Below are 12,476 nucleotides of genomic sequence, written 5' to 3' on the forward strand. Positions count from 1 at the left end.
TCTGGTATAGACCACCAGACTAGAAGGATGAGGTAGACAAGGCTTTCTTCAGACAACTAACAGAATTTTCTAGATCACAGGCCCAAGTTCTCATCAGAGATTTCAATCACCTTGATATCTGCTGGGAGAGCAATACAGCCGTGCACAGACAATCCAGGAAGTTTTTGGAGAGTATTGGGGACAACTTCCTGGTGCAAGTGCTGGAGGAACCAACTAGGGGCCATGCTCTTCTTGACCTGCTGCTCACAAAAAGAGAAGAATTGATAGAGGAAGTAAAAGTGGGTGGCAACCTAGGCAGCAGTGACTATGAGATGGTCAAGTTCAGGATCCTGACAAAAGGAAGAAAGGAGAGCAGCAGAATATTGACCCTGGACTTCAGAAAAGCAGACTTTGACTCCCTCAGGGAACCGATGGGTAGGATCCCCTGGGTGGCTACTATGAGGGGGAAAGGAATCCAGGAGAGCTGGGTCTATTTTAAAGAAGCCTTTTTGAGGGCGCGGGAATAACCATCCCAATGTGCAGAAAGAATAGCAAATATGGCAGGTGACCAGCTTGGCTTAACAGAGAAATCTTTGGTGAGCTTAAACACAAAAAAGAAGTTTACAAGAACTGGAAACTTGGACAGATGACTAGGGAGGAGTATAAAAATATTGCTCGAGTATGTGGGGTAATCAGGCAGGCCAAAGCACAATTGGAGTTGCAGCTAGCAAGGGATGTGAAGGGTAACAAGAAGGGTTTCTACAGGTATGTTAGCAACAAGAATGAGGTCAGGGAAAGTGGGGGACCCTTACTAAATGGGGGAGGCAACCCAGTGACAGATGATGTGGAAAAAGCTGAAGTACTCAATGCTTTTTTTGCCACAGAAAAGGTCAGCTCCCACATTGCTGCATTGGGCAACACAGTATGGGGAGGATGTGAGCAGCCCTCAGTGCTGAAAGAACAGGTTAAGGACTATTTAGAAAAGCTGGACATGCACAAGTCCATGGGGCTGCATCTAATGCATCCAAGGGTGATGAGGGAGTTGGCGGATGGGATTGCAGAACCATGGGGCCATTATCTTTGAAAACTCATGGCGATCGGGAGAGGTCCCGGACGACCGGAAAAAGGCAAATATAGTGCCCATCTTTAAAAATGGAAAAAAGAAGAACCCGGGAACTAGAGACCGGGCAGTTTCATTTCAGTCCCTGGAAAAATCATGAAGCAGGTCCTCAAAGAATCCATTTTGAAGCACTTGGAGGAGAGGAAGATGATCAGGAACAGTCAACATGGATTCACCAAGGGCAAGTCAGGTCTGATCAACCTGATTGCCTTCTATGATGAGATAACTGGCTCTGTGGATATGGGGAAAGTGGTGGACGTGATATCTTTACTTCAGCAAAGCTTTGGATACAGTCTCCCATAGTATTCTTGTCAGCAAGTTAAAGAAGTATGGATTAGATGAATGGACTATAAGGTGGACAGAAAGCTGGCTAGATCATCGGGCTCGACGGGTAGTGATCAACAGCTTGATGTCCAGCTGGCAGCTGGTATCAAGCGGAGTGCCCTAGGGGTCGGTCCTGGGACCAGTTTTGTACAGCATCTTCATTAATGATCTGGATGATGGGATAGATTGCACCCTCAGCAAGTTTGTGGATGACGCTAAATTGGGGTGAGAGATAGATATGCTGGAGGGTAGGGATAGGGTCCAGAGTGACCTAGACAAATTGGAGGAATGAGCCAAAAAGAAATCTGATGAGGTTCAACAAGGACAAGTGCAGAGACCTGCACTTAAGGACGGAAGAATCCCAGGCACCGTTACAGGCTGGGGACCGACTGGCTAAGCGGCAGCTCTGCAGAAAAGGACCTAGGGATTACAGTGGACAAGAAGCTGGATATGAGTCAACAGTGTGTCCTTGTTGCCAAGAAGGCTAACAGCATATTGGGCTGTATTAGTAGGAGCATTGCCAGCAGATCGAAGCAAATGATTATTCCCCTCTATTCAGCATGGGTGAGACCACATCTGGAGTACTGTGTCCAATTTTGGGCTCCCCACTACAGAAGGGACGTGGACAAATTGGAGAGAGTCCAGCGGAGGGCAACAAAAATGATTAGGGGGCTGGGGCACATGACTTATGAGGAGAGGCTGAGGGAACTGGGCTTGTTTGGTCTGCAGAAGAGAAGAGTGAGGGGGGATTTGATAGCAGCCTTCAACTTCCTGAAGGTGTGGGGGTGGGATTCCAAAGAGGATGGAGCTCGGCTGTTCTCAGTTGTGGCAGATGACAGAACAAGGAGCAATGGTCTCAAGTTATAGTTGGGGAGGTCTAGGTTGGATATTAGGAAAAACTATTTCACTAAGAGGGTGGTGAACCACTGGAATGGGTTACCTAGGGAGGTGGTGGAATATCCATCCTTAGAGGTTTTTAAGGTCCAGTTGACAAAGCCTTGGCTGGGATGATTTAGTTGGGGTTGGTCCTGCTTTGAGCAGGGGATTGAACTAGATGACCTCCTGAAGTCTCTTCCTAATCTTCTATGATTCTATGAACCACACCTCAGGAAGAATGCAGGAATAATACATAGCAGCAATTGGTTGAAGTTTTGAAAAATTAACTGACTTTCTACAAAATGTGGGGGATAAAATAAAACAGGGTTTTTTGTGTCCCTCCCTTTCTCTTTTTACTCCTATGAGCCCGAGTCCAGTCAGTTCTATCCTAGGCTCTCACAACACATGCTATGAACTTACCTGCTTTCTAGGCTAGAGCAGCAGGTCTCAAGGCAACATTTTATTGTTCCGACCCAGGACAGCAGATGTGCAGTTCTGTACAGAAATTACTCTAGTACATTCGCCTCAATTCCCTAATGGAATTCTGTAAAAACACCCATTCTCTTTTCAGCTCTCAAGCTATGCACTGCACCTTCATTCTCCCAAGCTTATAAATTTACACTGAAATACTCACTCCTAGTTAGTGAACTGCCACCACAGCATTTATACCTGGCCTTTTTGCCTTTGTAAAATGACCCTATTTCTCCCTCACTGATGGAAGAACATTTGTCAGTGCTGCATTGAAACTCACAGCTTGTTTCTTGGTCCCATACACTTTCCCTACTTCTCTCAATCGATCCTGTAAGTTCACGAATAACATTCCTCGACGTTTTATGCAACTGTCTGCTAGAATTCTTCAGTAACAAGGAAAATGTGGTCCTAGGCAGGAAGTACAATCCAAATAATCAATTTGATGAGACGCAAAGCCCACTGGTTGCAAATAAAGACAACACATAGGGAGGCTGCACAGTTTAGAGCAGTGGTGGGCAACCTGTGGCCCATGGGGCGTGCAACATTTTGCTGACGTTGACCGCCCGCAGGCACTGCCTCCTGCAACTCCCAGTGGCTGCGGTTCGCCATTCCTGATCAATGGGAGCTGTGGGAAGCTGCAGCCAGCATGTCCCTGTGGCCTGCTGCTTCCCACAGCTCCCATTGGCTACGAATGGCAAACTGCGACCGCTGAGAGCTGTGGAGGGCCATGCCTGCAGACAGTCAACGTTAGCAAAATGTCTCACAGCCTGCAATTAGATTACCCTGATGGGCCGCAGGTTGCCCACTACTGGTTTAGAGGATAGGCCATGAGACTGTGAGGAAGCAAACCTGGGTCTATTCCTGGTTCTGTCACTGACCAGCTGTGCGACTTTAGGTTAGTTATTTCACCTCTTTGTGACACTGTTTCCCCTCCCACCCTTTGTCTGTCTCATACAGATTGCAAGAGATTTGGAGCAGGGACTCTCTGTTTATACAGTGCAGTGCCTAGCTCTACAAGGACATAATCTTGGCTGGGCCCTGTAAGTGCTACCATAATATTATACTTTATAAACCAAACTGGAGGAAACAGTACAGTTTAAGCGTGAAAATATACTTTAATTCCGTAGAATAGATATATTTTTTGCTAGGTGCGAGAAGGAAAAACAGAGGTGGCAGAATTTCTATGAACATGAATTTACTCTCATCATTCACCTGTTTGCTGCTGCTTGCTTAATACTGAAATTTCAGTAAGTGCCAAGTCTCTAGGAACTCAACACAGCTATTCATGATCTCTCCTCTGTTAACCATGCAGATTCAGCTGATGAGGAGATGAATACATATTACCCTTTGCCTCTGTAAATCAGAAAGTGCTGGGCAAATGCCAAAAGTTATCTGAGAGAATAAAGGATTTATTCAATGGGTCACAATGACTGTTACATGTGTACTTATCTTAATTCCCTACCTCATGTCCTCTGTCTTGCACAGGACATGATTCACTGTCTGCTTCTGAGAACGACCCAGACTCATCACTGGAGTTTGTTCCATAGGATGGCTCACATTTAATCTGGGGTCTGACTTGGTTGTACATTCCATCTCCCATCATGCCTGGCTCCTGATGTTCAGGGGCCAGGAATCGAGCTCCTTGGGAACAGGGGGAAGATGAAAACTCACACAGAGGGAGGCTACAGGGAGAACCAACACTGCCATCCTCTGCATATGAGTAGGAGGAACATGAGCTAGAGGTCCTGGTTCTGGTTTCCAAAGGAGGAGAGCGAGGGCAAACTTTAATTGGCACCGGGCAGCTGGTGTTAGGCCGCATCCTTCCTGGCAAGTGATCAGCTGTCAGTCCACTGTGGGAATAGGTCTGTGAACTAGGAAGGGATTGGCTGCCTCCAGCCCACAGACCCTTTGGCACAGTCTCAGTGAGGTCTTTGTCCAAGCTGCTCACACCAGAATATGAATGCACTGAAGTGTTTACTTGGTCACAAGCACTTGAAGAGAATATAACACTCCTCCTGTCCAGTTCACCTTCCTGTTTACAGAGTGCTTCAAAACCAGGCCCTCTGAGTGGCGATCCCATTGTGAAGTTGGAAGTATCCTTCTGAATGGCATGGGACTGTCCATAATTCCCTGTGAAAGGGCTGTAGTCAGTTTTCTGGTCACCCTGAGTTGTCCCTTTGTCAAAAGGGCATGCTGGACTCCTGGCAAAGTGCTGTTGGGAAGTACTGGGGAAGCCAACCAAATCTACACTTTTTGTTCTGTTGAAAAAAGACCTTAAGCAGGAAGGAGAAGACACACTTTTAGACCTGTCAACACAAGTGGGACTTGGCTGTTTCCTGTCCATTTCGACATCCCCTTCTTTATCCCTGATGTCAGGCTCATCTCCAGACAGGCAAAGTGTGATGCTTTCTTCATCGTTTTCCTCATTCTGAGGCTCGCTTTTTATCTGCCCCACAGCAAGTCCTGATTTGAGGCCATTTCCAGGACTCTCTTCACTGAATGTGCTTGCAAAACCTGAGGTACTGATGGGTGATGTGTTGTAGACATTCTTGGTACAAGCAAGCTGGTATTTCTTATATTTGGGGTACCGTGTTACTGTGTCTTTGTCCAAACTGTCCTTGCTATCTCTCAGCATGTCAGAGTCAGGCAGCATCCCTTCTTCCTTGTCTGCTCCAGAACTGGCAGATTCAAAGTTAAAGGGTTCCTGATGCATTCTTTCCCTTGGGCAGGATATCTTTGAAGTCTCTGATTCCATAGTTTCCTCCTCTTCTCCATCAGAGTTCTCTTCATCATGCATTCTCTGGCAGGTGGTATCCTTTTTGCACAGGAACAGGCCATCTTCATTGTTCAGCAGCTGAGTCTGAAGGAAGCTGAAGCAGGAGTCCTCCAGGTTGTGCATGCGCAGGAATTCAGCACAGTGGATGACCTCCTGGATGTTTTCTCTGCTGAGTAACAGCTTAGCAGTGTAGGCAAACTGTAACAATGGACCAAATCCTCTGGCAGTGACCTGCAAAAAAAACCAACAGGGAAATTGACATCATTACCATCAGCACAGCTATTGTCCCAAGCCTTTCAAGTGTAGTTAGATAACCTGACAGCTCTACTGTCCATAAATAAATACTGTAAAGTACCAGTTAATCTTTTATCAGGTCAGCAACGATGCTTCCAATAATTAATGCTGTTTGCTCTGTGTTGCTTTTATACCTGGTATTACAGGCTGAACTAAATATTACTTAGCCTGAGCGACTTAAAGAGCTATGAACAAGGCATTTAAAAGATCTAAAAATATCTATTAGCATACACACTGTTAATCCGTCAATGAATGAATTCACAGTTCTCCATTAACATGATGCATTGCAACAAAAAGATACAAATGAAAGTATGATTCTTCTAACCCTGGTGCAGAATGGGTTGGAGGATAAAGGTGTCATTTAATCTGAACAGTGTTTTGGGAGGGAAACGTGTACGCTGAATATTATATGAAAATTCAGATAAAAACTTTTCCTCCTAGTTTGAAAGGCAACCAGGCTAATGTTTCCTCAAATCTATGCTAGCCACCATTTATCAAGTTTCTATTTCACAAATAATGGAAGATTTTGAATTTGTACTGCAAATGGGTTCTCCTCAATCAGAAGAATTGCATTATTTATGGTTTCAGTGAATATGAATTACAGCATACAGGGAATAGGTTTGCACTCATATTCAACTGCTACAAGTCACACAGAGCCCTAGCCTGGCACACAATTTTACTCTATTTTTCTTTGGGAATTAATTATAGTTATTTCCTGGATCATATTATACATATACACCACACACATATTATATATAAGGAATACATACCCTCACATGTGTACATGCACACCTTTCCCCAACCCCCGCTTCCTCAGATATGTTGTGGTGAGATCCATACACATAGCCGTGTGATAAACTGCATATATCATGCACTTTTGACTACTGTACCCTGCCTGCATCCTGCCCATTAATCCACTGCAATCAACTTCAACTAAAGGTTTTTCCCATCTGCCCTCCCCCACAAGTTATTCTGGACTGAAGCTCAGCACAAGCGCTACTCGTTCCTGGAGCGAGGTTTAAGATCTGATATGTCCTGACTAATCCAGGACTAGAAATGGAAGCTTTATCCTAATGGAAAAGGGAAATTTCTAGCTTTTTCTGGTCCCCATCCTTTGTATTCTGAAAAACAGACTTGCCCAAATTTTTGCTGACAGACCAGTCCAAAGCTGTGGCTCACAGTCAAGGAACAAGATTTCTAAGACAGGAAGGACTGTCCAGTGGTTAGGGCACTAAGATGGGACTCAAAAAAACAGCATTAAATTCCTTGCAGCACCTAAGTCTTCCTCTATGACACTGGGCAAGCCACTTAGCCTCTCTGTACCTTAGGTCCCCATTTTGTAAAATAGGGAAGCTGGTTTCTATCACACAGGGGTGTTGTGAAGATAAATACATTAAAGATCACAAGGCACACCGATAGGATGATAACAGGGGACAGATAAGTACCCTAAGATAGGCAGATAGCTTTCCAATGAGTTACACAGCACCTGTTTTACCCGTGCAGTGTTCTGATAAATCAAATTTTAACTCTGAAAAGTTAGGATAGTAATCATAGATATGTAGGCTGAAAGGGACTTGGAGAGATTATCTAGTCTCCTGTGCTGAGGCAGAACCAAGTAAACCTAGATCATCCCTGACAGGTGTTTGTTTAACCTCTTCTTAAAATTCTCCAATGACAAAAATCTCCCTTAGTAACCTGTTCCAGTGTGTAACTATCCTTATGTTAGAAAATTTTTCCTAACATCTAACCTAAATCTCCCTTGCTGTAGATTAAGCCCCTTACTTCTTGTCTGACCTTCAGCCGACATGGAGAACAGTTGATCACAGTCCTCTTTGTAACAGCCCTTAATATAACTGAAGACTTATCGGGTCCTCTCTCAGTCTTTGCTCAAGACTAAACATGACCAGTTCTTTTTTTGGTGGTTTATTTTTTTTTTTAAACTTTTCCTCATAGGTCAGGTTTTTTAAACCTTTCATCATTTCTGTTGCTCTTCTTTGCACTCTGTCCAATTTGTCCACATCTTTCCTAAAGTGTGGCATGAAAAATTGGACACAGTACTCCAGTTGAGGCCTCACCAATACCAAGTAGACCAAAACAATCACCTTTGTGTCCTGTTAATATACCCCAGAATGACATTAGCCTTTTTCACAACTGCATCATATTGCTGACTCATATTCAATTTGTGATCCACTATAGCCCCCAGATCCTTTTCAGTGGTACTACCACTAAGCCAGTTATTCTCCATTTTGTAGTTATACATTTGATTTTTCCTTTCTAAGTGAAGTACTTTGCACTTGTCTTTATTGTATTTAATTTTATTGAATTCAGACCAATTCTCCAATTTGTCAAGATCCTTTTGAATTCTAATCCTGTCCGCCAAAGTGCTTTCAACCCTTCCCAGCTTCCACAAATGTTATAAGCATACTCTCCATTATCCAAGTCATTAATAAAATATTGACTAGTACTGGACCCAGGATAGACCCCAGCGGCAACCACTGATAACTACTGTGACAAAGCTCTGTCCTTGCCTCCGTGGGTCCCGCGTTTCCTGGCAGATTTCGCTAGCCTCAGAGGCTCACTGTGACCCTCCGCGTAACCCTTCTCTCTCTCTAGAGACAAGGGTCACAGTCTACTGAGCCATTTTCATCATAAGCCAGAGAGGGAGGTGAGGAGAAGTTATCCTTCCTTGCACAGTCTCTGTTGTCTCCCAGTCCCAGTGATTAATCAGGGGGCAAAAGGGGGGGATGGGGGGAGCCCGGGCCCACCCTCTACTCCAGGCTCCAGCCCAGGGACCCTAATAGTATCAGCTATGGTAGCTGACCTTTTAGAAACATGACATGTACAATTCCCTGGGCTACTTCCCCCACAGCAGCCCTCACTTCCTCAAGCTCCACTTCACCCTTACCTCAGGACCTCCTTCCTTGTGCCTGATATGGTGTGTACTACTCAGCCTCTCCAACAGCGCAACTTCCTCCCCCAGCTCCTGACATGCACACTCACCTGACTAACTGGGAGGCTTTTAACTAGTTTCAGCCAGCCCCTGATTGGCTTCAGGTGCCCCAATCAACCTAGCATTCTCCCTGTCTTCTGGAAAGTTCTTAACTGGTCCCAGGTGTCTTAATTGACCTGGAGCAGTTGTCATTTCACTTATCCTGGTACCAGGGATTTGTTTAGCCTGGAGCTAATATATCTATCTCCCACTACTTTTCTATAGCCATCTGGCCTTGCCCCGTCACACTACTCTTTGAGTAAGATCTTTCAACCACTTGTGCACTTATCTTACATTAATTCATCTAGATCACAGTTCCCTAGTTTGCTTATAAGAATGTTGTGTGGCTGTGTCAAAAGCCTTACTAAAATCAAGATATATCATGCCTACTGCTTCCCCCTATGGGAATAATTATGCATGTTTGGAATCCACTCACTCATAATGCTAAAGCCATGAATGAGTCGTGCAGGTCATTCCAAAGAAGTGCTTATAAATCCTTGGCCACACAGCACCATCAGGTACTTTGTACAGGCCACATATTTTAAGAGTAAAAACCAGAGAGAGAGTATTTTAAGAAACCATTGTAAAGCCAGGTTGTCAAGAGCCCTACTATATAAACCTTGGAAGGAGAGAAAAACAACTATTTTTTTAGACACTTCTTAAAATTGCTCCCAATAGATTTTCTATACTAACAGTACTGCAATAAATGGTATTTTAGAAAACTTCTAACTTGACTGCTTATTTCTTACACAATTCTTGCAACAAAGCCTATACATTCCCCTTTTACAATATGCCTCTAGTGGAAAATTGCCTAGATTTAGGAGTTGGCTATTGAACTGATCTTTGTATCAGTTGCCTCCAGTGTCAGTGTCAAGGTTCCTTCCCCACTTTGAACTCTAGGGTACAGATGTGGGGACCTGCATGAAAGACCCCCTAAGCTTATTCTTACCAGCTTAGGTTAAAACTTCCCCAAGGCACAGATTTCTTTCTTGCCTTGGGAACCAGCTTTGGTTAAAAACCTGATACGCTACCACCAAGCGATTTAAACAAAGAACAGGGAAAGAGACCACTTGGAGACGTCTTCCCCCAAAATATCCCCCCAAGCCCTACACTCCCTTTCCTAGGGAAGGCTTGATAATAAAATCCTCAACAATTGGTACCGGTGAACAGAGACCCAAACCCTTGGATCTTAAGAATAATGAAAAATCAATCAGGTTCTTAAAAGAAGAATTTTATTCAAAGAAAAGGTAAAAGAATCACCTCTGTAAAATCAGGATAGTAAATACTTTATAGGGTAATCAGATTCAAAACACAGAGAATCCCTCTAGGCAAAACCTTAAGTTACAAAAAGACACAAAAACAGGAATACACATTCCCTCCAGCACAGCAAATTTCACAAGCCAAAAAACAAAAGAAAATCTAATGCATTTTCTAGCTAGATTACTTACTAACTTTTACAGGAATTGGAAGGCTTGCATCGTTGATCTGTTCCCAGCAAAGGTATCACACAGAGAGACAGACAAAAGCCTTTTCCCCCACTCCAGATTTGAAAGAATCTTGTCCCCTCATTGGCCATTTTGGGTCAGGTGCCAGCAAGGTTATTTTAGCTTCTTAACCCTTTACTGGTGAAAGGATTTTGCCTCTGGCCAGGAGGGATTTTATAGCACTGTATACAGAAAGGTGGTTACCCTTCCCTTTATATTCATGACAGTCAGTGTTACATTTTTTTACCTGTTAGATTGTCAGTTCATTGAAAGCATATCTCCATTTTATCTACATGCAGCTTGATTAGCAAGATTGCCAGTAAACTTTAAACATAAGAACGGCTATAGTGGGTCAGACCAAAGGTCCATCTAGCCCAGAACCCTGTTTTCCAACAGTGGCCAATGGCAGGTCTCCAGAGAGAATGAACAGAACATGGAATCACCAAGTGATCACCATCCCCTGTCACCCACTCCGAGCCTCTGGCAAACAGAGGCTAGGGACACCATCCCTGCCCATCCTGGCTAATAGCCATTGATGGACCTATCCTCCAACTTACCTAGTTCTTTCTGAACCCTGTTTAGTCCTGGCCTTCACAACATCCTCTGGTAAAGAGTTCCACCAGTTGACTGTGTGGTGTGTGAAGAAATACTTCCTTTTGTTTGTTTTAAACCTGCTGCCTATTAATTTCATTTGGTGACCCAAGTTCTTGTGTCATGAGGAGTAAATAACATTTCCTTATTTACCTTCTCCACACTAGTCAAGACTTTATAAACCTCAATCATATCCCCCCTTAGTCGTCTCTTTTCCCAGCTGAAAAGTCCCAGTCTTATTAATCTCTCCTCATACGGAAGCCGTTCCATACCCCTAATTATTTTTGTTGCCCTTTTCTGTACCTTTCCGATTCAATACATCATTTTTAAGATAGAGTGACCACATCTGCATTCAGTATTCAAGATGTGGGCACACCATGGATTTATAGAGGCAATATGATATTTTCTGTCTTATTATCTATCCCTTTCTTAATGATTCCCAACATTCTGTTTGCTTTTTTGACTGCCGCTGCACATTGAGTGGATGTTTTCAGAGAACTATCCACAATGACTCCAAAATCTCTTTCTTGAGTGGTAACAGCTAATTTAGATCCCATCATTTTGTATGTATAGTTGGGATTATGTTTTCCACTGTGCATTTCTTTGCATCTATCAACATTGAATTTCATCTGCCATTTTATTGCCCAGTCACCCAGTTTTGTGAGATCCCTTTGTAACTCTTTGCAGTCTGCTTTGGACTTAACTATTTTGCACAATTTTGTATCATCTGCAAGTTTTGCCACCTGTTTACCCCCTTTCCAGATCATTTATGAATAAGTTGAACAGTACTGGTCCCAGTACAGACCCTTGGAGGACACCACTATTTACCTCTCTCCATTATAAATACTGACCATTTATTCCTACCTTTGTTTCCTATCTTTTAACCAATTACCGAGCCACGAGAGGACCTTCCGTTTTAACCCATGACAGCTTACTTTGCTTAAGAGCCTTTGGTGAGGGACCTTGTCAAAGGCTTTCTGAAAATCTAAGCATATTATGTCCACTGGATCACCCTTGTCCACATGCTTGTTGACCCCTGTGATAAATGAAGGCGGGGGTAGCTCCCTTTTATGGACACCCAGCCAAGCAGTTAGCTATAAAGTCCCTCTTGGTGGCTGTTCTCTGTTTGCTTTGCCTGTAAAGGGTTAACAAAGTGCCCCAGGTAAAGGAAAAGGAGTGGGCATCTGACCAAAAGAGCCAATGGGAGGGCTAGAACTTTTTAAAATTGGGAAAAAACTTCCCTTTGTCTGTCTGTTGTGGTTCTCCGGAGACCAGAGATACAGAGCAGCAATGCTGTAAGCAGCTTTAAGCCAGTGTGGCAGAGCACCGACCTTATCCCTGTGGGTCCCGTGCTTCCAGGCAGTTTATGCTAGCCTCAGAGGCTCACTGTGACCCTACATGTAGCCCTTCTCTCTCTAGGGCCAGGGTTACAGTCTACTGAGCCCTTTTCATCATAAGCCAACAAGAAGGTTGGTGAGAGAACTCGCACAGTCTCTGTTGTCCCTAAGGGCTTATTCAAGAACAGTTGAGCCTCCTGTCCTGACAGGGGCCTGTCTTCCCCTCCCAGGAGAT

General features: G+C 44.0%; 1 protein-coding gene across 3 annotated transcripts in view; it reads right to left on the reverse strand.

Moving 5' to 3' along the window:
- BACH2 (BTB domain and CNC homolog 2) overlaps nucleotides 1–12,476 on the reverse strand; it is a 269,574-nt gene that overhangs the window by 18,470 nt on the left and 238,628 nt on the right. For all 3 annotated transcript variants that reach the window (XM_007063041.4, XM_037894482.2, XM_043542662.1), the window contains one exon: nucleotides 4,233–5,777. In XM_007063041.4, coding sequence (XP_007063103.2) covers nucleotides 4,233–5,777 — 1,545 coding nt within the window. The remainder of the gene's footprint in view (nucleotides 1–4,232; nucleotides 5,778–12,476) is intronic.

This window comes from Chelonia mydas, chromosome 3, assembly GCF_015237465.2.
Source record: "Chelonia mydas isolate rCheMyd1 chromosome 3, rCheMyd1.pri.v2, whole genome shotgun sequence".
Classification (NCBI taxonomy): Eukaryota; Metazoa; Chordata; order Testudines; family Cheloniidae; genus Chelonia; species Chelonia mydas.